At 41.3% G+C, this 25,068-nt stretch overlaps 3 protein-coding genes and 1 long non-coding RNA gene across 7 annotated transcripts; 3 read left to right on the forward strand and 1 right to left on the reverse strand.

The window, feature by feature from the left end:
- The first annotated feature begins 150 nt into the window (after positions 1 to 150).
- LOC144214521 (E3 ubiquitin-protein ligase znrf2-like) lies at positions 151 to 4,829 on the forward strand. Its single transcript, XM_077742964.1, has 4 exons — positions 151 to 1,128; positions 2,044 to 2,139; positions 3,117 to 3,222; positions 3,967 to 4,829. Exons 1-4 carry the CDS (start codon positions 801 to 803, stop codon positions 4,022 to 4,024), a joined length of 588 nt encoding a protein of 195 aa, XP_077599090.1. The 5' UTR covers positions 151 to 800; the 3' UTR covers positions 4,025 to 4,829.
- Positions 1,994 to 21,048, reverse strand: LOC144214523 (uncharacterized). Its single transcript, XR_013330243.1, has 4 exons — positions 20,881 to 21,048; positions 7,654 to 7,718; positions 3,766 to 3,813; positions 1,994 to 2,131 (listed from the first exon to the last, which is right to left on the reverse strand). It is a non-coding gene; the product is annotated as an uncharacterized LOC144214523 (long non-coding RNA).
- txnl4a (thioredoxin-like 4A) lies at positions 5,588 to 6,715 on the forward strand. The gene is made up of 4 exons (XM_077742965.1): positions 5,588 to 5,753; positions 5,929 to 6,114; positions 6,206 to 6,309; positions 6,386 to 6,715. The coding sequence occupies exons 2-4, from the start codon at positions 5,962 to 5,964 to the stop codon at positions 6,555 to 6,557; spliced, it is 429 nt and encodes a 142-aa protein (XP_077599091.1). The 5' UTR covers positions 5,588 to 5,753; positions 5,929 to 5,961; the 3' UTR covers positions 6,558 to 6,715.
- Positions 10,842 to 25,068, forward strand: fam49al (family with sequence similarity 49 member A, like). 4 transcript variants are annotated; one of them, XM_077742960.1, is made up of 12 exons: positions 10,842 to 11,169; positions 15,936 to 16,028; positions 19,519 to 19,598; positions 20,932 to 21,053; positions 21,129 to 21,234; positions 22,548 to 22,684; positions 22,761 to 22,838; positions 22,972 to 23,088; positions 23,171 to 23,250; positions 23,333 to 23,459; positions 23,555 to 23,625; positions 24,117 to 25,068. In XM_077742960.1, exons 3-12 carry the CDS (start codon positions 19,526 to 19,528, stop codon positions 24,178 to 24,180), a joined length of 975 nt encoding a protein of 324 aa, XP_077599086.1. In that variant the 5' UTR covers positions 10,842 to 11,169; positions 15,936 to 16,028; positions 19,519 to 19,525; the 3' UTR covers positions 24,181 to 25,068. The 4 variants fall into 4 exon arrangements, with proteins under 4 accessions (XP_077599086.1, XP_077599089.1, XP_077599088.1 ...); XM_077742963.1 differs by lacking the exon at positions 19,519 to 19,598 and adding an exon at positions 18,360 to 18,439 and having other exon boundaries at positions 10,843 to 11,169; XM_077742962.1 differs by lacking the exons at positions 10,842 to 11,169; positions 15,936 to 16,028 and adding an exon at positions 16,512 to 16,913.

Genomic DNA, 25,068 nt, shown 5'->3' on the forward strand with positions numbered 1-25,068 from the left:
GTCTTGAGTAAACAATAGGCCGCTGGGCTCACTGAATTTGACGTCACGAGCCACCTGACAAGTAGGAGACAAGTACGGATCGGAAACGAGGAAAAAGCAATATGGCCTTCAAAACAAAAACGCAAGCGATTAAAGCAATCGAGTATGAAAAAAATATGAATAGAGAATTTGCGCATTTGGGTTGGCGTAGCAATTTAAGATGGGTCAAAAAGGGAGATGTATTAAATACTATCCACATTTAAAATCGCAGAGTCGCTTGTTGGTCATTACTTTGAAGGTAGAAAAGTATTCTCTTGGAGGCTTCCGGCTATAGGTGGGGGAGGAGGGCAATCCCTGCTTTTATTTTTCTCTCCAGACGCTCTACAGTGGAGAAGAAAAAAACAATTTGAACTACTCGGGACGCGTGTCAACTCTCGAACATAAACTTGCACGTCCGTGCACGATCATCGGATGTATCTCCCCTGATCAGATCGCCTGTTTTGGGGGCCCTTCTTTTTTTGTTTGGGTGCGAAAGCCAAGGAAGGAACGAAGGGGAAGGGCTCCGCTGGAATCAAAACAACAAGAGCCAGCGTCCTTTTGGGAAGAAATGAAAGTTGCCCGTGAGCCAGCGCGCGACGTTGGAACTTTAAAATGTGTTCCCGACGCCACCATGGCGCTTTGATTTGCGTTTCCTTTGTTGCTGTCACATCGTCAGGACGGGTGAGCATGTGTTAAGCCCCCCACTGAAGAGCTTGACGAGTTTTGAGCCCCCCCTCCCCGACCCCCACCCTGATTGCCTCAACAACCGAATCCAAAAGCCCATGGGGGCCAAACAAAGCAGTCCCGCCTACGACGGCAGAACTCGGGCTTACTCCAGCTCCGACCTGCCGTCTGGAAACCCGGGCGTAGGCGAGAGATTCGCTGGCTTCAGGTACACCAATGGACCCGAGGGCCCCCGGATCAGGTACACGGGCGGGGGTCCCACCAGTTCCGGTCTGAGCATCCCAGCCGGGGGCAGAGCGGGCTCGCATGCTCTCAATCAAAGTCTAGATGGCACAGATGGCGACGACGAGGGCCAGATGACCCCTGAGGGCCACCGCCTACTAATAGGGTCCCTACCAGCTCATCTGTCCCCCCGCCTTCTGACAGGTAACATTGAAATTGTTTTGCTCCAGGTCAAAGGTCAATCAGAGGGGGCCTATTTACTCAAAAAGGAAAAAAATGCCCCCATCTCCGCCCTTCTTTTGTCTAGAAACAATTTTTGCATGCTCAATTGGGTTTGGTTACGATAAAAAAAAATGTTTATTGTGGTGTGCGGCAGCCAATGAGTTAACCTGATCTTACTTGCTTGTATTTTTCCACTGGGGCATATGGCACTTACTTAAAGTACTGTATAACAGCCGTCGCAGTTTGATTGGAGCCACAGGTGGTTGTTTTGTTTAAGAACAACACACACACGCACACACACATACACACACATACACACCACCACCACCCCTCTTTAACTGTCTTGCAAAACCGGCCTGTTTTTCACGGCGACCGCGAGAGGGAAGAGTGCATAATGTAGGTCAGCAAGCAGATAAGAGCTGCCTGCTGGTTACACATTTGCACGCACACACATACAGACAAATACACACTTCCTGGTGAGGCGTGTCCCGGCCTAGACGAAGCAGAACTTAGTCAAAACAGTCGCCGTTTCACCCCCTCACTCGTCATATAAAAGTAACAAAGCTTAGTGTCATTTCCTTATGGCTTCTTTTAATTTTGACTGGCAAATTTCCAATGACGTTGGTCTTTTCCCGGACACATGGTGCGCATATGATGCACCATTAGGATTTCATGATAGTGTGTGGCTCATGGACGCCTGCCCGGTTAATCTGGGCCGAGAAGCTGCTCCAAATCCACGTTTATGTGGAGTCCAAATTATGACTTGATTAAACGCTTGGCGGGTCACGAGGTGTTGTGTTCTGACCTTGCTAGCGGTGTGTTTGGCAAAATGGTGTTGTGTACCGTACCTGATGCTGGGTCATCTTTAATGCTTCCTTCCTTGTTTTCTTCCCCCAGGTTTCCATTGCCCGGTGTGTTCCAAGTTCATGGCGTCGGATGAGATTGAGAAACATCTGCTCATGTGTTTCAGCAAATCACGGCTCACCTACAACAGTAAGCATTACGCCATTACGCTTTTACGAGGGGGAAAGCAAACACTGTCAGGTATACTTGTGCTTGGTGATGTGGAAGAAAAAAATCTTCAATCGTCATTGTAATAGCCTTTTTTTCCCCACTCAGGCTATTTTAAATTGAGATTAAATGGACCAGTTGGAAAAGGAAAATACGTCAAGGAGGGCTATAGCATAAAAGTACACATTTAGCACCATAGCAAAGATAACTAATATATTTATTACTACTTGTGAGTGGGTTTTTAGCTCTTATGAATTATCAATATATTCAGATATAATATTAAAAATGTAATAAATTGGCTGTAAATTACACAGCCTTTTTTTAACATTGCTATTTCCAATTGTTTTGAAAGCATTACTCCCTGCACAGGTTGGAAGGGGGCGTGGTCATAATGGAATTAGTGCTAAGATTCCCAGCATGCCTCCAGGTGGCCTCTAAATAAAAAATGTTTATTCCCTCCATTAATGGCTAATCATTTTTGTTTCCATATCTTGAACTATAATATGTATCAAAACACTTGCACCTGCAGGAGGCTCACATGCTGCCATGTATACATATTATACAGTTACAGTAATACGATCGATCCAATTATTAATGGCCCTTGAAAAACTATAAATAGATGTCAAGAAATATGCAGGCTCACGTGTAACATATTATTGGCGGGTGGCCCCTCCCAGTCAAACGAGATTGCAAATTTATCCCCTACAATGGCGGTGATTGAGTTAGAGGGATCTGACGTCCGTGCGCAGTAGAAATCTCTCCTAATCCACACAAATATAATTATCTCTATGAAGGTTTGATTTGATATACATGTCAGAGCTGCCAGTAATCTCTATCCCGCCCAAGCCGCAAGTATCAACACCAAGTCATTCTATTTTTCCATAGAATGCCTCCATGAAAAATTCTATTAGCTGACATTTGATACTAGGTTTTGACGCTGTGCTTTTATTCCATTCCAGAGGACATCCTGTCCAGAGATTCTGGGGAATGTGCCATTTGTTTAGAGGAGCTGGAGCAAGGTGACACCATTGCCAGATTGCCCTGCCTCTGTATCTACCACAAAGGGTAATTTCCATGCACTTTGAGACTCAACATTAGCTCCGTCACTAAATTAAGTTATTTCCTAACTCTGTCACTACTACTGTTTAACTTTTGGAGCAACTTGTTTTAGCCATAGCTTTGAGCGATGGCACCAAATAAAAGAAAAATACTATTTTCAATGGAAAGTAAACATTGAGTCGGTGTTAAGAAAACATTTGAATTCTAAACCCTCATATCAATCATCCAAAATACATGAAAATATAGTGTATTTTGTATAGTGTATATTATCGTGTATGTATAATATAGTGAATATAGTGTATTTTGTAATTTAAAGTACTCGCCTATGATAAATTGAACCTACCAACTAAAATGGATAATAGATTTCCAAGAGTGTGTGAGAAATACTGCAAAATTGAAATCTACATGTGATATATGAGTGTATTTTCTAGTGTGACAGCGACAACAGTGTTCAACACAAAGTGTGTGTTCACTTTGTCATGCAGAGACACTTTCTGAAATCTTATTAGGGATTTTTGGTAAATTAGAAAAAAGAATAATCATACATACCGAAAATAAGGGCGAAAAGTCATAGAGAGGGACCAGCAAGATCAGCACCTGAAAAGTAGCAAGAAAATAAATGATTTTCTTTTAGTACTTATTAAAGATGAAGCATTCACTTATTAATGGTAGACAGGCTCTTTTATAATTTTGTGTGAAAGGTCAAATATGTGTATATAAACATCCTTGTAATTCTCCATTTTTTTGCAGGTGTATAGACGAATGGTTCGAGGTAAATCGCTCATGTCCGGAACACCCTTCCAACTAGCAAAGAGTACAGCGAATCAATCTACTTTACCCAACCTTACTCTTAACACTGTATGTTCCAGTGTTGTAATTATGTTTAAGTGCTCATCAGGGATTGTAAAACATGATTGTGTAGCGGATTATACGCGTGGCCTGGCTAGGGGGGGACTTAAGAGGATGCGGGCTAGATTTTATTTTTATTATTGTGGACCATATGTGTGTGTGTGTGAGTGTGTGTCGATCGGGTTGGACTACTGGCGGAGTCTATCTCCAAAAGTGAATGTTTTTGGGCCCTCTGCTGGCAGGCTCTGGCGGAAGGAACCATGTTGTGATGGGAGAGTAATGTGATATTTCAATAGAGATTTTTTGGGAGGGGTGGGGGTTTATTCTTGTTGCCTGTTCTGTCCCGGCTGTGCAATGTGAAAAAAAAACAAAAACAAAAAAACAGCCATACAGAATACAAAATGCCTATGTCAGCTTTAAGGGATGATTAGTGTTGATGGCAGTAGTTTATTGTTTCCAATTTTTAAAACAAATGTGTCATAGACCAAATAGTCTTAAATGTGAAATAGCTAATCGCTGGGCTATTCTGAACCGCGTCCATGCCATTTGTGTAGCATGTTGAATGTGGGAGTGACGATAAGCACGGACATATCTTAAATGGTGATTCGTACACTCTTTGGAAAGGAGTGTTGTAATATGCTGCTATGTCATAGACTGGAAAGTTTCCTATAATCTTTGGATTTTTTTTGTTCTGTGTCATTTTTATTTGTACTGTAAATGAATTGCACAAGAAAATAAATGTTTTGTCAACGTGTCTTTGAAAAGGATTTGATGTTACCATGTGTAATAACAAAACAGGTGTATTTGCAAAGTGGGGCAATACTAGTAGGTGACCTCTTACTACTTACCGAGTCAAAATTATGCAATTTCACAAGTTAAATTTGGAGAAAAGTGAAATTAAAGTAAACTTCTTTCATGGTTGCATTTACCATTTTTGTAGTCCTGTACTACCGTAATGCTAGCACTAAGCGGCAGACTATTTTGAGCATCCCTCATTTGACCACAAATGCGCGAACGTCCGCTGGCTTGACCAAAACCAAATGAGAGTACTATTTGTCTGACAGCATAAATAAAACACTGGACAATGATGCCAATTACACAAATCATACAATATATACACACCATATAAAATACGATTAAAGAAGAAAATAGAATAGATCATAGCCAATTCCCTCGAATATGACATTTCTAAACTGTACACAATTACTAGGGAGTTCTAATTGAATCATGTTCCTCAAAAATGTTTGTTTGTATTTCACTCTTGTTCGTTTTGTGTTTTTGCTGCTTTTATGTTTTAATGATTAGATGATTCAATTTACTTTGATTTGCTTTGTACTTTGTGCTTTTGCTTTGCAGTTCTGTCTAATCACCCTCTTGCTACTGCCACAATGTAATTTCCCGAATACGGGACGAATAAAGTTATCCAATCCAATCCAATGTCAATTGAAAACGCGTTAAAATGCCGAGAAATCGTGACTTTAGTCTTTAAAATTCAAATATAAAGCGCGTTCATCAAAACATCTTACGTCACAACGATGTGCCTTTTTTCTCCGTCGCGAGCTGATGACGTTTGACTAAGCGCGACGGTCGCAACAAAACGGGAAAACCCAAAGGTCTTGAAATCCGTCTCGTGTAGTCTAATTGAACTCCTTGATTCACCAAATAACACTTTAAGATAATACCCAAAGGTAAGTGTATCACGCTTAATGTAAATTTAATTCAGTCTGATTACATGCTCTTGCTTAAACGAATAGCTTCTAGGCTAACTATTTCACCACCTGATTTGCCATCGTATACATTTCGGAACGATAGTAAACTATTCCACTTGTAATGGCTTTATGTTTAAATTGTGGTTGATTTTAGGAACGGTGTGGGAGACAACATCGACGCTTAAAAATGTCGTACATGCTACCGCATCTCCACAATGGCTGGCAGGTCGACCAAGCCATCCTCTCCGAAGAGGACCGAGTACTCGTGATCCGCTTTGGACACGACTGGGATCCGACTTGTATGAAAATGGATGAGGTTCTCTACAGCATCGCCGAAAAGGTTCCAAAATTAGCATTATCAATTTGATCACCTCTCTTATTAGATCATTGCAAAAAAAACCCCAATAAAAACCACTTTGCTGCTCTTACAGGTGAAAAACTTTGCCATCATCTACCTGGTGGACATCACAGAAGTGTCCGATTTCAACAAGATGTACGAATTGTACGACCCCTGTACTGTTATGTTCTTTTTCAGGTAGAGTGCTGACATTTTGGCAAATGTATTAAGGTCCTGCTTGTCCTACAATAACTTTGTGTTTGTTGTTATTTAGGAACAAGCACATCATGATCGATTTGGGCACGGGAAACAACAACAAGATTAACTGGACAATGGAGGACAAGCAGGAGATGATAGACATTGTCGAGACGGTGTATCGCGGTGCCAGAAAAGGACGAGGTCTAGTGGTGTCGCCCAAGGATTATTCCACGAAATACAGATATTGATTCCTATTTTTTGTGTTAATTTGTGACCCACTAGACTGTCTTTTGTTGTATTTTATATTTCATCAAGGTTTTCCATTTATTTCTACAAAAGGGACTTGTTTCTTGGTGCATAAAATCAACGTTTTATTTGCAATAAAAAATTCAGATGTAAATGGAAACATGTTTGTTTCATTCAGTTTTTTGTTATGTTTTCAAAAACGCATTTTGAGTTTTCTCCTTTGCCTTTCACTTGTACTACTTCAAATTCTCCACAAGACGGCGACAAAACAAACATATGCTGGCCTCTTGGAAACAAAACCTACATTTATCGCATTTATATATGCTGTAATCATTAATAAGTCATTTTACTTCTTGAAAAATATATATTAAAGTAAATCTCATTGCAGGTAAGCAGTGGACAATGTATTCAGTTTGACAATATTCTAAAAACTAAAAATTTTATGATAGGAAAAGGCTTCCGCATTCATGAAATACAAGATTAATTTTACCTAATTTCAAATAGCAAAGCTCTGCATTGACCAATTACTTCCCCGGAAATGAACTCCTCTACTCTGTCCCTATTTACACCCCCTGAGGGCCCCTTTTGTCCTGTTCACTTAACATTAACCTACAACGGATGCTTTGGCATACTTTAGTGACTTATGCCTCCCCTCCCCCTGCGTACATTAGACTAGTGATGCTACATTGGTCCTTTCTATAATTCACCAGCATGTGCACATTCATAATAAAAAAATGTCGAAAATAAACCATTTTCTGGACCAGTTTTTCCACTTTGCACCTGACTTTCCCCCTATGTCCAAACCCTATAGCATTGTTAATCCCTAATCTGTTTTCAACTGATATGGGATGGCTACAAAAGTGGGGTGTTGTCGAACGGGGAGAAAGGGACCGCCAAAGGGGGCGGGGGGTCTTATTGGCACGCCTCTGTAATTGGGTACCCAACACACAGTGCTAGGGGGGATTGGGATTGTTGCCAAAACATCAGCACTCGACCCCCAACATCAAGTCATCTTGAGTTAGTTATCAGCAGTGACACATAGAAATGTCTATTCTTGTCTATGTTATGCTGTACTTTGGAAATATTTGAATGACTTACTTGCGATAAGTATCTTCAATTGGAGGAAGGCACCGGAGGTGAAGTCATTCTGTGATTGCTGCCAGCTAAAGAAAATACACAAAAATGAGGAAAAAACATTATTACTGTCGTTCTGGAGTACAAATTGCATTTTTTGGAATGGCAATTTTTTAAAAATATAAGCAGAATCCAAGAACAAACATATATTAAAGTAACAATAGTAACATGGAGGATAAATATGTACACACCTAACAAAATAGATATAGCCTCAAAAAACAACAACAACAGGCTGTTAGAAAGATAAAAAAAACTAGTAGAAAAAACAACTATATGCGTAAATCTAGGATTACATTATAGCTTCTATACAGAGGCGGCATGCACCAGGGAACAATGCACGGCCCCTTTTGTTTTCCACCAAATATCAATCACAATCAAGTCCAGATTCTAAAATGATAGCATAAATCAGGAGAGATTAAAAATATGTTTCAAGTTGATAAAAAATGGAAGAAAACACTTGGAATTCGGCGACTTAATGCGTTTCTAGTCTTTCAATGCACTCGGACTACTGTGACTAAACACATTTTTGGATATCGCACTTCCCAGACAGGCGCCGTACTCAGGAGGTAACCAAGTAGAAATACTTTGTTACTCTGCCGAGGGAAATAGCTGAGAGGTGTCATTCTGATTTACGCACATTGGCTGAGCAAATGGAGTGGAGGGCTTCCCCCGCTTTTCAGCGGGGTCCAATTAGCAGCTGCTCGTTCCCCCGGCCGGGAGTTGCGGCGCGGAGAATTGTCGCAGCTGAACTAACACGACACCCGCTCGCAAAACCGGCATAGACATGCGGAAATTGGGGACAATCTTTAGCCCATTTCAGGCACTGGCGCGGGAAATCGGAAACACGGCTGAGCAGTTGCAACAACAGTTTATTCTCATAATATTACAATGTTTAATTAATTCATGCAATATTACGACTTTCATTTCCTAATATTTTGTCAAATGTTCTAGTCTTATCATTTATTTATTTTTATTTGGGCTTTTGTTCACAGGATTATGCGGAATGTTCCGTATTTGACAATCACTTCTACTCAAATTGGGGACCTTGCAACTTTATACTGGAAACCATTGCGTCCAAAACAACAACAACAACAACAACAACAATCTAAAAAAATGCACCTACTCACAACACATCATCATCCAAAATACCCAACTTTTTTCCCATTCACCTCTATCTCCTCTTCTCAATGCCTCCAAAGGACAAAAATAGACACAACATGGAGGAGGTGATGGAGGGAGGACACTAGCTTGCAGGTGAATGTGACGCGCAATGTGGCCAAGACGCCATTACCTTTTGAGTCACACACTAAAAATAAACAGTTGCTGAGTGGGTTTTTTTGTTGTGTAAATGACGGGTTTGTGTCGTGGGAGGCCAGCTCACCAGCTCACCAGCTGCTGCTGCTGCTGGATGTCAAATGTTTTCTGCTTTGAGTGGATGGAGACTGACCATGCTAACTGTCAAAAGTGGTTCATTATATTCAAAACGCATTTGGCAATAAAGTTTTCCTTACAAATGCCGACACTTGGCAGTCATCGGCCATACGTTTGTGACGAGAAGACGGCAAATTCATTTGAACTAAGAGGGTCGGCAGCAAATGTTCGTTTATACATATACATATACATATGCATATACATATGCATATACATATACATATACATATACATATACATATACATATACATATACATATACATATACATATACATATACATATACATATACATATACATATACATATACATATACATATACATATGCCTAGTCCTTAATGGCAGTGAGCTGAAGTACAAAATACAGAATACAGTACGAGTACTTTGACCCCCACTTTTACCATCCAGCATTCAGATTGTATTTCCCGTGACCCGAACGGATGAATTTGTTGGGCGCAGTTGGCCCAATACGTTTGGCAAAGGCCTGGGGGGGGGGGGGGGGGGGTCAACATTTTTTCGCACACACACACAACAACTTTCAAACTGACCTCCCCCACCTTTCCGTGTGCGTGCGTGGGGGCCATAAACGCACTTTAAAGACAGCATCTGCTGCAGTCAAAAGTGCATCCTATGCCCTCTGGTATAGAGAAAAAAAAAGAATTCTGTATATAAATTCCGTAAATTCAAAGTATGTGATCATTTTGGCCGTTCTTAAAAAAAATGAAGAAGAGATTATATAAAAAAAAATGAGTGGTCAGTCTATTGCAAGTACTTGCTTGGATGTCTATGGATGTCAATGGCGGTCATTGTCTTAACCGTGTCGCAATGCTTCATAAATGTCATTTTGGGAGTGAATTTATAGCTCGGCGGCAAGACGAAATTGGTGCGATAGCTGGCAGTTCACTTCACCCACACAACCAGCAAAAATACATCCCTGAGTCATCGTGATTCACACAAGTCAGAAACAATGCTTTCAAAATTGCCTCTTAAACATTTAACAAAAAAAGTTTCACCGGGTCAAACCTAACGACCATTTGCGGATGCTATACCATAATTTATTTCTAACTCTTCTATAGGTGGATTTTAACGAGCAGTGTATCTATGATTGTAAATTCTATCCCATTATACAACATAGAATCCCAGTGTGGCTTACATAAAATATGATGGTGGCTTATATTCGAGTGTGTCTAATAGTCAGTCCACAAATGCCATTCTTAATTCCTAATTCATTTAAATCACAGGTGTCAAAGTGGCGGCCCGGGGGCCAAATCTGGCCCGCCCCATCATTTTATGCGGCCTGAGTCAGTAAATCATGAGTGCCAACTTTCTGTTTTAGGATCAAATTCAAACAAAGATTAAAGATGTATAAGAAATTTCCTGATTTTCCCCATTTTAAATCAATAATTGCAATTTATTTTGTCATTTTTAGCCTTTTTGATCGTGAATTAGACCAGTCAGGACGAATGTTGTTTTTTTTTAAAGTAAATGCTCAAAGTTTAAAAAGAAAACCATTACGGCGACTAATGAAAATCGGACTTTTACGAACACAACTTTTCTTTTGCCCAACGCTTGGACGTGCGTATTGGCGTCAAATTTTGGCAAAAAAAGGGGGCAGGGCGGGTGTCGCCAGGACGCCAATACGCCCAGGGTCTTTTGTGAGGTGGGAGGGAGGGGGTAAGCGGGTGAGGGAGGGCTACTCGTTCTATTTCTCCCAGCCCAACAGCTGCCGTCTTTAGTGCGGAGAGGCGGCGGAGCAGCGGAGGGGAGGGCCAAGTGGCATGAGGCACTGCGTTCGCCTCCGCGTTCAATCCCCACCGTGGATACACCAAGAGAAAGAAGCTTGTGCTCCGTCACGCGCGGGGGAAAGAAAAAAGCCAAAAGGGACTTACTCAAAACCCCCCTCCCATCCCTTCTTATCCCGGGACTCCATCCCCACGCCGCTTCTTGATTTGCCCTTTTGTCCCTCTTCTTTTGTTCCCCCCCGCATCCGTATCTCGTCGTCACGTCCAGCGGAAGCAAAAAGGAAGACACATCCGTCACACACCGCCGGTAAGACTCTTTTTTTTTTTTTTTAACGCTGCTAGGATATAGGTTACTGTGTACCGAAAGATACGAGGATGAGGGGGGGTTGAGGGGGTTTTCGACGGACGACGACGACCGCGTCAAAGCCTTCGGGGCTCGTCTTGGTCTCACTGCGGCGATCGGGCCGAAAAGTGGCTCGCGGATGCTCGTCGGTTCATGCGACGGCGCGTCGGTGGCGGCGAGGATGGCGGCAGAACGGCGTGCATGACCTAGAAGCATCACATGCGACATATATATATATATATCACGCCGTGTTTTGTTTTTTTTCTTTTCATGCATGCCAGCTTAAACACAAAACCATGCTTAATGAGAGGAAAAGGGAGGGTGGGGGGTCTGAATGGGGAATTTGGAAGGGATGAATGAGGGTCCCTAAAATGTTAACGAGACAAACGACGGCGGGACTTGATTGGTTGCACGGGCAAGGAAGAAACGCCAGTGCGCGATTGTCGTGTTCTGACGTCGGCGCATCTATTCGAACAGTGGTACGCATTAAATGCATTATCAGTTAGGGTTGCTATGGTTACCGTGACAACCAATCCAAGGTGTGTGTTTTTTTTTTGGGTGCAGGGGGGTTGAAACAATCAGCATTCCATCACTGCCTCGTAGAAGAATGGACGTGAAACATATTAACGGCGTTAATTAGCACTTACAGTAATCGAGACAAAAAAATTGCTGCATTATGCATGAGTACATTTTACTCCCAAGTAGAGTATTTAGGCCACTGTTGCTAGGACACTCCCTTAGAAGGTTCTAATGGAGCCGTCTGATTGGCTGTCTGGCGGTGGTGATGCAAGATTCCCTCAGCCTCCGAAACATCTCGCCCATCTCTTTCTCTCTCTCTCTCTCTCTCTCTCTTTTTGCTTCCCTCCATCATCTTTGCTCAAATGGAAAATTGCCTGGATATTTTTTCAATATCCATCTTCACGTCCGAGTGCGTTTTTTTTTTTTTTTGTCCTTGCAGGACCACTACGATGACTTAATCACAGTTTCCCCTCCCCTCGGTCCATAGTAATATTCCATTAAGCGTGGTTCTTTCTTATCAGCTAAGACGAGGCGGTAGGTACAATTTGGGGGTGCTGGGGCGGCATTCCCTCTTGCAATCCGCCTTTAATGATATTTTAGTGTCAAAGCTGCTATCTCCGAGGTCTTTATCGCACTACGAAAGGACAGAGAGACACTTCTTACATTTATGGAAAACGGTTTGAGTATTTTCAAGATTTTTGGTAGCGATTGTGACAGAAATAGATGTCCAATTCATGGCAGGCAAAAGGTTAAAATCCAGTTTGAGGCTCATGTACATGCATACTCACCCCAAAAATTCCAACTAGAATGTATAGAACATCACCTACTCAATGGCATTTCACTCATAGGCCAACTACCATATTTTCACAACTATAAGGTGCACCACATTATAAGGCGCACTGTCAATGAATGACACATTTTATTTTTTTTACAATATATAAAGTACACTAGATTATAAACCGCCCTGTCTATTTTAGAGAAAAATTAAGACTTTTAAGTGTGCCTTATAGTCGTGAAAATACAGTACATGTATTTTAGAAGGTTTAATAAAAAATTAAAAATAAATACAAGCAGATTATTTCCTGAATTTTCCTTATTCTGAAGATGTAACAATTGAACTTAAACGTGGTAAAACTTAGCTTACATTTGTCAAAATTCGGAAACAAAGGCATGCTAAAATTGAAGAGTAACATGGTTTTTTTTACAGATATTAACATGCGGGGAGATTCAAGCAATTAGGTTTTGTATAAAAACCTTCAAAAGGCAAAAGCGCCCAATCATTCCATGCATAAAAAATTAGCAGTTGCCGGGCGAGGACGAAACTAGGCAGATAAATCTGGAGCCGTATAGCGTTCATACATGAGCGGTTTTGTGTCAAAACATTTTGGACTTTTCTCCAGGAGCCACTCAAAGCAAAATCATCGCTACCAGAGAAGCTGATCCTTCTTCAGCTCAACCGTCGAAACGTTTGCGTTAGAAATCCGACAATCGTCCACGAACGAGATGCTCGTCAAGAGTTGAATTCCTGGAATTCTTCGATTTGCTGTCGGATGTGTAATCCCTTCTATAATCTACTAGTCTGGCCAAGCCGTTTTAAAAGCACATGTTGCAACATCTGTCCCTCCGATGTTCCTTTTCAGCTCTTAACCAATCACAAAGTCGATTTACAAGATGCATTATTGTAAGCCAAATATACCAAAAATGGACAATTTCGGGCAAATACGCAATAAAGATCGAGCCGCTAAAAGCCAGTTTTCTCCAATTTGAAACTCAACCAGGGTCCAGTTCTTAAAATAGGACCTGATCAAGCCTCCACTCGCCGAGGTCGAAGGTCAGACCATCCCACTCGGCGAGGGATCCGGTTTTCCGCGCATTTAGACATCATTAAGGTTTTTTTCTGGTCTTCAACCATCTGCTCTTGCCTTTCAAGCGTTTTTTCCGCCTCGTCCCCGTTTGCTCGTCTTTCTCAGATCAACGGGGGTGCACGGTGATACCGGCTGCCATTTGGTGTATTTCCCCCTCCGCTTTAGCAAGTGCTGACTAATTAGCGCAGCGTGTGTCTTAGGGAGACATTCGCCATCAAACCTTAAATACATGACTTTTCAGTGTTACTCAACTAAAACAATAAAAATTGATATTTTCAAATGGTTTTCTTTCCAATAATTATGGAAAACGTCTATGTGTACTACAATTGAAATCAATCCTTAAATACATGACTTTTCAATTTCCAACATTTAGGGAAAACTTTAGTTCTACCATTAAAATCAATCCTTAAATACATGTATTCAACTTAAACTACAAAATTCGATATTTTCCAATGGTTTCTTTTCCAATATCTTTTTCAAAATCTTTTAGAGGATAAAGAATTGTATTTTGGTAGCCAGTGGATGTCACGACTCAAGTAAAGACACAGTAGTACAATTGGGAAGTGAAAACCCCAGAGGAGGAAATTTGCACGCCAAAAAAGGAGAAATAATTGTCTTGCCGCATGACTCCAAATGTCAAATTTTTCATTTTCAGTCATCTTAGTTCTTCTTTCAGACCGTACATAACAATTGCCAATTTGCCTCACTCGCTTGGTGTACAAAAGCTCCTTTTCAAAATGGACATTTCTTGTTTTGTGTCCCTAAGACAGACATTGAACTCAGAGCCAAAATGGTGGCATTGAAATATTCATAGAGGCACGAAACACACACTTTATCCTCAAATCTCCCCTCAAACACATTTTCCATCGTGCTCAACAACATGGAAGACACATTGATACATTCTATACATCGGAATGTATAGACAGCTCGTTGTTTTCCTTTCAAAGAAGCTCCCCCCACCTTTTCCACGTCCACGTGAAAAATGACATCTCAAACCAACACAATGGCCAAGAATCCCGTCTTTAGCATTCTCTCAACACCCCATTATTCCTCTCACCTTGCTGTCCTACTTGGCAAACTCAAGAGAAACTTTACTAACCGTCAAAGTGCCTTTAAATGAGTGCAATTGAAAATAGTCATCCATCAAAATATGCTTTTGAGCCCTGAAGCGCTTTCAGTGTCAAATGAGCTCAGACGTCTGCTCCCAATTTGACTTGACATGAGCCCATTAATATTTGTGACGACAATAAGTCGACACGGATCAAGACGGCCAGGTCAACCCCGAGGCGCTTCACTTGGCGATGTCTCGACCTTTGGGCTTTTTAACGATCGATACGCATTAGCGGCTTTACTCCTCCTCCGAGGAGGTGCGTACGGTCAAAACAAATCAGCTGGCGTCTACGTTACGTTCGCTGGTAAAGAGGCGGACGTCTGGGAGATTGATCCAAGTTTCCTTGGGCAATGTGTCTTGTTCGTCTACCACTTTAAAAATCACTGGCTAATTCTTTCAGTCATCAAAGCTCATCTATAAACCATCACTAGGAATCAGAAGGCGAAACTCTGGTGTCGGATTTCATATATAATGTGGAAATTTGTGACTGGATTACAATTAAACAGCTAATCTTTCACAAAAGATTAGCCTTTACCATCAAAATACATCATTTTTGAGCCATCACAGAACTATCCATCATGGACTATATACTATATGCATCTCTTTACCGATTATCAAAGCAGTTTTACACAAATATGGCACATGTTTTCTAGAATTATACCTAATGAGGTTCTTAAACTGTGATATAAGTACTACCATTGGTAGGAGGGTGGGCTCCCTCCACTAATACACAAAACCTTCATTTTCAGGCAAACTCTGCCAAGTACAGTTCAGTTTTATTTAAATTTAAACTACAAAAATGGATATTTTCAAATGATTTCATTTCCAATATTTAGAGAAAAATACAATTGAAATCACCCCTTAAACACATGACTTTTCAGTGCTATTCAACTTATACACAAAAATGTATATTTTCCTATGTTTATGTTTCCAATAATTATGGAAAACATCTATATGTATTACCATTGAAATCAACCCCTAAAAACATGACTTTTCAGTTTCCAATATTTAGGGAGAACTTCTATTCTACAATTAAAATCAATCCTTAAATACATGTATTCAGCGTAAACTATAAAATTTGATATTTTCCAATATTTAGAGAAAACTTCTGTGTATACTACCATTGAAATCAACCTTAACTACAAACTAAAAGCTCAGTTTTTCCCCCCTAACCTCTAATATTAACATATTTCTTCCCCTAGCCTTACATGACCTATTTTTCCCCATCTTTCCAGGCACTGGCTGCCAATGCTCGGACCGTCGCTTGGATTCTGACGAGCCCCAGTTGATGCAGTGAATTGTTCCGCCACAGTGAACGTAAACAAAAGGTAATTCGACAGTGCCACTTCCTTACGTAAGTCGGACGCCATAGAGAAAGGAAGAAAGGATGTATCGATTGGGATTTTAAGGGTAAAGAACCACCCGTATGGTAATTAGAGGTTGGATGCGGTGGCGGCGTTGGCGAGTGGTGCTACTTTGCATGGCGGCCCTCGAGGCAGTGACAGGGGGGCTCTTTCAGAGAGCTGAAAAGAGGCCCGGGAGCGTGGCGTTTCGGCACCTCCGGACAGATTGGCGCTTTTCAGCCACCGCGTGGGAAGCCGCTTGGCGTCTGAAGGACTGTAAAAGGAGCTTTTTCAGAGGCACAGACGCGCTCGTACATCCCATGACCTTTAACGTCAGGCACCTTATGGGCGATGGAGATGTGGGCTGACAACATAACCAGTAGAGGAGTGTTGAAATAAGAGAAGTAATGTGTTTTTTTTTGGGGGGGGGGGGGGGGGGGGGGGGGGGGACGATTAAAAAGGAAATGCTTGTTGTGTTTGCTCGGAAAAAAGGGAAGTAGAAAAGCTAGACTGCATTTACGGTGGGCAAACTGGTGATTTTTAACTGGTAAAAAATGAAGAGGATTGATGTTTATTAAATGACCTGATTTTTCCTCTTTTAAATCAATAATTGACATTGTTTTATCCATTTTTTTGTCTTTATAGTTCAAAAATCATTTTGTAAAATCTAAAAATATATTTTAAATCCGCCACTTGGAATCGAAATCGGAAAAAGAGAAGTGAGAAAGAAATGTAAAGTGAAACAAAACGAGGGTATAAGTTATCATTGAAATCATTCAGAGTAACAATCCAAACAGAAAAGATCACAATTGAGGCGAGAGTACATCGAAAAAGCGAGCCGACGCGTTGACAAACAAAGAAAAAGACAAGGTAAGCCACCTTTTGTTGGTGTTTGAACGGCAAATAGGAAAAAAGCGGATGCTATCTGATAAATATGTGTTTGCAATGCGCGAGCTGGAGACTTTTTTTGCTCACTCCAGTATCTTTAACTGCAAAGCGAACGGACCGTATCACCAGGCCAACAGTTACCTGGCAACCGTAAGCCGAGTGGCGCTCTCAGCTTGGACTGCAGACTGCTCCCACTGTCACTACGTTAGGCACAAAAAAACGTGGATTTTTGTTTGATTCTCTTCGCCGAATGGTCTCCTTTCATTCAGTTCTGACCATTGGCGTCCAATTGATTTTAATTGGGAAGTCGCAGGCTGGAAAAAACATCTTTAAACGATATAGAAATAGTTTTTTTTGTAGAAATGCTGATTGAAAAAAATGTATTTCCTAAATATTTTAGACCAAAGGGGTCAGACTCGGATTTTTATTAGATATAATAGTTAGATTTTTTTTGTTATATGAATGGATTAAAAGAACTGGATTAAAAGCCCTGACTATTCAGTTTTTCATAGATCTAAAACAATGTTTATTTTAGCTTTTTTAAATATATTTTTAGATTTAACAAAATGATTTTTGAACTAAAAACACAAAAAAAGATAAAAAATGACAATTATTGATTTAAAAAGGGGAAAAATCAGGTCATTTAATATACATTTATCCTCTTTTTAATTTTAATTTGAACCTCTGATTTTTGTAATTGGTAATTGGTTGCCACGACTGGACGGCAGTCAGGCATGCTGACTACTGAGCTACAAAAGACTGACACGCCCCAATATGAAAAAATTTAGCATGGCTGAGGACTAAAAACAACGAAGATGGCACGAGCTATTATTTCCACCCACTCTAAAACCACAGAAGAAGACCTCCACTGGCATGCAGCATCGATTACAGAAACCTGGCACCAACTGGGTAGCATTTCACCCCAAACGACGACACTTTACAGTAGATACTTGTTAATTCCACATTAAATATTGCCCCATTTTTGCAATCAAATTCTGTCAGCCGCAAGTATTTTATCGTTCTTGTTTGGAAGCGTTTTCTACAGTTGGTATTAGGACGTGGCTTCGGGATATGAAGTGTACAGCTCTTGTTATGAAATATCTATAGACTAATGTACCGTGAGGAGCATCAGAGAGAGCATTGCAGACGGTTATTGGGTTACTATAGCCACATAAACAGATTAAAAGCTACTGTCGGGCTCCCGGCGAGCTAGCTAAATGATTCACTGCTGGATTCAGACCACCCCCGATAATCCAATAGGACTATTAGGCACAAACTCAGCATCGTTTAAAGTCTTTCCAGAAGATAGTGGGACAATAGGGATGAATTTTTTTAAATATATATATTTTTTTAGATATGTGCTGGTGGCTTTTAGTGCATTGTATGCATTTGTTGTTGTTGTTGCTGTTATTGTTTCGTCCCGTCCAGGTCACCAGCCATGGGGAACCTCATTAAGGTCCTTGGCAAGGATTTAGAGAACTGTCCTCATTTTTTCCTGGACTTTGAAAGTAAGTGACAGGTGTGAGTGTCGGGTCGGTCGGTGCTTTGGGGATGGGAGCTCATGTGGGCGGGGCGTGTGTTTGTGCATAGTGGAGAGTGGAGGTGGGATGTGGGAGGCTGCAGGGTGGAGTGTCCTTGTGGGTCTTGTTTGTTGTTATCAGATCGGCTTTAGTCCCACTCGGATCATTTTAGATACACTACACGCACAATTGGATGCTGCCAGAAGCCTCTGAGATATTGAAACGTAATTCCAAAATGGAGGGTTTTTAACTCATGGATTAAATAGGTAACAATAATATTGGCAGATGGTATCCAATTCAAATACAATTTAGAGGGGGTCATATTAAGGGGGGGGGGAAATTTTATTAGCTTCTTTTATTTTTTTACACTGATGAGGAAATATTACTCTTATTGTATTTTTTTTAACATATTATCCAAATGGTTTTATTATCTAGTATTATTCTTTACACTGATTAGGAAATATTATTTTTATTTGATTTTTTTTTTATATATTATCCAAATGATTACAATAGCTTCTATTATTCTTTACACTGATGAGCAGATATCACTCTTTTTTTGTATTTGTATTATTATTTTTTTACATATTATCCAAATGATTACAGTAGCTTCTATTATTCTTTACACTGATAAGGAAATATTACTCTTTTTTTTTTTTTTACATATTATTCCAATAAATTCTTATTTAATATATTAATTTCAAGTGTAGGTCTGAAAAAAACAACAACAACATTTTAGCAATTCAGGGCTTTAACCCATTGGCTGCCATTGTCAGCAAAAGACGTCCAATCCTGTCAACCCTCGCAGTTCAAACCAATTGGACTGCCCATGTCTACCTTTTAGTTCTGCCTCCGAAACATAAACGTGAGTGGGATTAAAGAAGTTCTGAGTCCATTTTGCCATGCGCCCCATGCCATCCCCACAGCTCACTCAGCTCGCTCGCACCCAAACACACACAAACACACACATTCCGCCCATACAGACACACACAGGTGCCATGCCCACCACCCCGACACCCGTCTCCCGCGCCCCCCATCACCCACAGATGTCTCCCCTCTCTCTGTTCCAGGGGGCTCATGGGAAACCTCCTGAAAGTGCTGGCTTGCGCCGAACTTGAGCATGGCCCAATAGTTTTCCTTGACTTTGAACGTGAGACCATCCGCTTCTTATGTTTTTTTGGTTTTTCTCTCATTTATTTGCACTGCCTTTTACTCTCTGTTGCCTTTTTGTTTTTACACCCCCCACCCCCCTCCATGCATCCCCAAATTAGCTGAGCACCTCTGCTTTCCAACCTCTAACCTTCCTTTCCTTCACAATACTGGCATTTGCAAGTCTTTTTTTATATTTTGATCTCGGTATAAACCTCACTAAAGTTGACAGACGCACAAAAGCCAGTCCTGTGTGGGTTGGTCTCGTGCTGGGATGGCGATGGCTTCGCATAAAAGAGTCCATCAGCATCCAGCCGCCTCCTCATCCCCTTGTGTATGTGGTGTGCTAATGGTACGAATGCGGGGTGGCAGAATGTAAAAGCCATGTTGGCAATGTCCTTCCTTTTCCTGTTTCTCCTTGACGAGTGCATTGGAAAAAAAAGTCTTTTCCATAGACACAAATGGAATAGCCGGGATGTAACAAGCCACAAACAGAGCAAAGCGCCAAAACAAACACCTCCACGACTCAGGGGACTTAATTCCTTACTAAATAAGTGTATAGAGTAATGATGTACTACTGCCTGTTAATAATAATAACATGAAACCAAAAGAAATTGGCAAGCAACCAATTCAGTGTACTACAGCCCAATGTGAACTGGGATATGCTCCAGCACCCCGGTGATCCCGATGAGGATAAGTAGTTGAGAAAATGGATAAATGTCTAAAGAGTAAAATCAACTATGATTAGGACCAAATTTCTATTACCATTGGCTGGCAAATCCAAAATCCATATACTACAATAAATGAACAATTTTAGAACACAAAGTTTTTTAAGAACTACAAAAAAGAAACAACTGCAATTGACTGGTCACCGATTTAGGGTGCCCATCGTTAGCTGGAATAGGCTCCAGCACCCCCCTTTGGAAAATGAATGAATAAAAGAAAGAAGTGAATAAGTTAGCCATATTTGTCCCCAAAATGTAATTTGGCCTTTTTTATAGCGACCAAAGCGGACTTCGACAATATAACTAACGAACCAATCTTCATAACGAAGTAAATAAGTCATTTCCTTTCATGGTGTGGCTTAATAGCTAAATAATTGGATTATTAATGCACTCATCAGGGCAATAACTAACAGTGTCTTTCAATGTACGCAGCTTTTATCTGACTCTTACGGGGCTATCGATCCCGCGGCCGCCCGCCTCTTTCAATTCACGCAACTCTTCTCTCTTACGACACCACCCCTTCTTCACCCCCCACCCTGCCCACTTCCCGCTCCTCACCTGACACGTCGGCTTCCTCCCCGTCCGCCTTCCTTACGCTCGCCGTCTCAGATGCCCAGCCCACCGAGGCCGAGACGGCCGTGTGGAACCAAGTCAGCGCCGCGTTGGAGGAGGCCCACGGGATCCTGGCCGAGCTGCAGTCCTACAATGGCGCCGGGCAGGAGATACGAGAAGTGAGCGTCGGCCGGCCGGCGACATGACGACGTAGACGGTGTACTGCATAAGACTTGCCTGGTGTTTATTTCTAGGCCATCCAGAATCCAGGCGACCTGGCTCTGCAGGAGAAGGCCTGGAATGCCGTGTGTCCTCTGGTGGCCAAGCTCAAGCGCTTTTATGAGTTCTCGCTGCGCCTGGGTTAGTAAAAGGAAACATTTGGTTGGTTACTCAAAGCCATTTTGACTGTCAAACTAATTGGGTTACTAGTTCTACTGGTGCTCGGAGGTTTGGTCACCGGTCAAATGGTGACAGAGATTTTATCGTTGAGACCAGCTCTCAAAATTATATTCGGGAGAGAGAGTTTAATATCTAAGAGAGAGACTTTAATATCTAAGTACTGTTTAATATCTAAGTACTGTTGAAAACAGTAGATATTTAGATATTAAACTCGCTCATGAATATAATTTTGAGAGTTGGTTTCAACAGTACTTAGATATTAAACAGTACTTAGATATTAAACAGTACTTAGATATTTAACAGTACCTAGATATTAAACTTCTTTCTTAGATATTAAACATTTAATCATAATATATGTAGTTTGGGGGTGGTCAAAGGGTTGCCCGGGGGCCACTGTGGCTGCAGCTTTTGGTTCCACCAACATACAAGATAGGTGGAAAGGTTTTTTTTATTCCTAGAACGAAAACACGCCTTTGTGGAATTTTGTTATTTAGTCCTGTCTCGAGACTGTTTTCATTTTGTCAAAAATGTGCTTACGGGCAGTCAAAGGGTTGCCACACACACACACACAAACAAAAATACACAGACACTCAAACATCTTAACAGATGGACACATTCTCCCTCTCACTTCCTCACATTCACTCACACGGATGGCAACCAGTACGTCGATGGAGGCTGCCGTTGCTACGGTAACGGCGAGCGAGCAGGAGGCTGCCAGGGACCCGCCCCCTCGCCTCCTCCGTTCTGTCAACTAATAAGTCGAACATCGTGTTCCCACTGTAACGCTCAGCAGCAATTTACGCAATTTACGCTAACGGATCGGCGCCCTTCAGTGCCAGAACAAACTCTAACGAGGCCCGGGTGCGACCAGTATCAACGGGCCCCCCATCACTACATGAACCGGTTTCCGAGCCACATTTCTCCTGGATAAAAGTATTGAGACCGCGCCCCCCTTTACACCCACTATCCCACCAGCACATCCCTAAGCTCCGCCTCCAAGCACTGATGTTTTCATGCGTTATTCCTCGTGGGTTTGCTTTGGGGTGACGTGACCGGACTCACGTGGCCTTCAGCATTGATGTTTGAGAAAGGGGGGTCCCTTAGATGAAACTCTTCACTCCGTATTTATAGAAAGCCCCCCATCCATTTTTAATGGCGAGGACACTGCCATGCTTTGAGGATGTAAGCCTATTAAAAATGTCGGACAACGCAGGACTCCAGAGACGCTCGCATTAACCTGATTTGCGTTTTTTGTTCTTCTCCCCAATGTGCAGAGAACGCCCTTCGCAGCCTGCTGGAGGCGCTGACGAGCCCACCCTATGCCCCCATGCAGCACCTGGAAAGGGAACAGGCCCTGGCCAAGCAGTTTGCCGAGATTCTGCATTTTACGCTCAGCTTCGATGAACTCAAGGTGACAAACTGTTTTTTTACTGGCTACTAGAAATTTCTAGAAAAGTCATAAGCAAACATCTATTTTTTGCATCTAGATGACAAATCCAGCCATTCAAAATGACTTCAGCTACTACAGGAGGACTATTAGTAGGAACAGACTTAACAATCAGCAGGTGAGCCTTAAAATGCACACAGGTTTTAATATTTGGCTACATATAATTACCGTGGGAATTCAAATCAAGACTTTTAAGGCCATGATTTTGTCTTATTACTTATTATTCTGTTATTCCTATAAATGCATGACAGCTGGAGGCGGAAAATGAGGTGAACAACGAGATGGCCAACCGGATGTCGCTATTTTACGCCGAGGCCACGCCCATGCTGAAGACCCTGAGCAACGCTACCACCAAGTTTGTCTCAGAGGTAAAAAAAAATGAAATTACGCAACTTGTAAATTGCATTTTTGTTCTTTTTTGGGGAAATACGTACATTACATTTCTTATAGAACAAGACCCTGCCCATCGAGGACACCACAGACTGCCTGAGCACCATGGCCTGCGTTTGCCGTGTCATGCTCGAGACCCCGTAAGTTCTTTTCCCAATTAGACACCCCAAAAAAAGCCACTTAAAAAGCCATTTTGTTTCTAACGGTTATCTTTTTTTTTAGAGAATACCGCTGCCGATTCACTAACACGGACACGATGCTATTCTGCATGAGGGTGATGGTGGGCGTCATCATCCTTTACGACCACGTCCACCCGGTGGGGGCCTTTGCCAAGACCTCCAAAATTGATGTGGGTATTTGAAAAGGATGGTGGCTTATTTTGAGGAGAATTATTGCTGACCTTTTAATACAAGAGCTGCTGTTGTCTTTTTTGTTGACGTGCAGATGAAGGGCTGCATCAAGGTCCTGAAAGAGCAGCCGTCTAACAGTGTCGAGGGGCTTCTCAATGCATTGAGGTGGGCGGAAACCTGTTGAAACCAGATACACATTTAGCATTTTTTTGGATTATAAATCAGTTGCATGAAACATTGAAACTCATACATGATACAACAAAGTACTATTTAAAAAAATAGGTTGCAGGAGTCAGTCAGGGCATAAAACTAACGATTAGGTAACATTTTAGATACCCAAATGGATGGGTTTTTAATTGGGGGAAAAATGATGGTATTATTCATTGATAGTTTCCATTATTATTATTCTTCAAAGTGCTTTTTTTTCAAATTGTGGTATGAATTGTGCAGTTAGTCATATTTTGTACTAAAATATAACTTATTGAAAGGATTTTTGCAACAGTAATACAGTCAATATTCCGCAGGGAGTTCAATATTTTCCCATAATTCAATGATAAAGCCAACTCAGATTCAACTTTAAATGTACTATATTTTGAACAAAAAGATATTATTTCCATAATTTCGACTTGTATTGATTCATGATGTATTCCTTCCAGGTACACGACACGACATCTAAACGACGACAGTACGTCCAAACAGATCCGGGCGTTGCTGCAATGAACGACGGCGGCGCCTTACAAGAAAAAAAAAACAAGCAAAACGCCAACGACGGGCCCGTTTGTTTACTACGACCGATTCCGGGTCAATTCCGTGAATCATAATAACACAAAGAGGAAAAAAAACAAATTCTATTTATTGTCAGCTGTCCGCCATTCTGTCTCTCGTTTTGTAAAGTAAGAAAATAGAGATGATTAAAAAAAAGGCAGAAAATATGAGAATATATATGAAAAAGACAAGCCGCAGATTTAAAAAAAAAAGTAGATTTAATGACAAGTGAGGACGCTTTTATTGGCAATTTAGGTGCCGATTGAAGGCAAAAGCTGACGTTGAATTCCTGTCTTGACAAGTTTTTATTTTATTATTTTTGCACACACACACACACACACACTTCATCCCAAAAAAAATTCTCCTTCCACTGTGTTGACTTGTTAAGCCATGACGGAAGCAATGTGATGGATGACCTCCGGAGAATTGCTAGCGATATGTTTGCCCGTTTCAAATCAACACAATGGAAGGACGTCATAGTTTGTTCTTTTTCAACTCTTTGACTTGAATAACTTAGTTGAATCTTTCTCTGGTTACGGGTGCTAACGTAACATGCTTTTTGCCATCATTGCGCATTGAGTTGAGCGCTTTGCACACATTTTAAAGTGCCGTTTTTATTTTTTTGGGGCTTTTTATTCTAGCCTTAGCGGAATGCTTTCTGTTGCACCAAGGTTCTCAGGAACGGCAATGTTCTAACCCAGACTCCAAAAATCTTCATTAGAGGTCATAAAAAACATTGCTTGGATCTCAATGTTTGAGAGTTAAGTTATTAATTTATTTCAAAGTGACAAAATAAGCAACAATACCAATAGGAAATGCCAATAAATGTTGTTTCTAAGCTGC

This window comes from Stigmatopora nigra, chromosome 21, assembly GCF_051989575.1.
Source record: "Stigmatopora nigra isolate UIUO_SnigA chromosome 21, RoL_Snig_1.1, whole genome shotgun sequence".
Classification (NCBI taxonomy): domain Eukaryota; kingdom Metazoa; phylum Chordata; class Actinopteri; order Syngnathiformes; family Syngnathidae; genus Stigmatopora; species Stigmatopora nigra.

Bases quoted from the DNA above. Each gene is read 5' to 3' on its own strand.
- fam49al (XM_077742960.1), top strand. From the start codon at position 19,526: ATGGGAAACCTCCTGAAAGTGCTGGCTTGCGCCGAACTTGAGCATGGC. The intron at 19,599-20,931 runs GTGAGACCATCC...TCGCCGTCTCAG, and splicing joins AGTTTTCCTTGACTTTGAAC to ATGCCCAGCCCACCGAGGCC. The intron at 21,235-22,547 runs GTTAGTAAAAGG...CCCAATGTGCAG, and splicing joins TGAGTTCTCGCTGCGCCTGG to AGAACGCCCTTCGCAGCCTG.
- LOC144214521 (XM_077742964.1), top strand. From the start codon at position 801: ATGGGGGCCAAACAAAGCAGTCCCGCCTACGACGGCAGAACTCGGGCT. The intron at 1,129-2,043 runs GTAACATTGAAA...TTCTTCCCCCAG, and splicing joins GTCCCCCCGCCTTCTGACAG to GTTTCCATTGCCCGGTGTGT. The intron at 2,140-3,116 runs GTAAGCATTACG...ATTCCATTCCAG, and splicing joins ATCACGGCTCACCTACAACA to AGGACATCCTGTCCAGAGAT.
- txnl4a (XM_077742965.1), top strand. From the start codon at position 5,962: ATGTCGTACATGCTACCGCATCTCCACAATGGCTGGCAGGTCGACCAA. The intron at 6,115-6,205 runs GTTCCAAAATTA...CTGCTCTTACAG, and splicing joins TCTACAGCATCGCCGAAAAG to GTGAAAAACTTTGCCATCAT. The intron at 6,310-6,385 runs GTAGAGTGCTGA...GTTGTTATTTAG, and splicing joins ACTGTTATGTTCTTTTTCAG to GAACAAGCACATCATGATCG.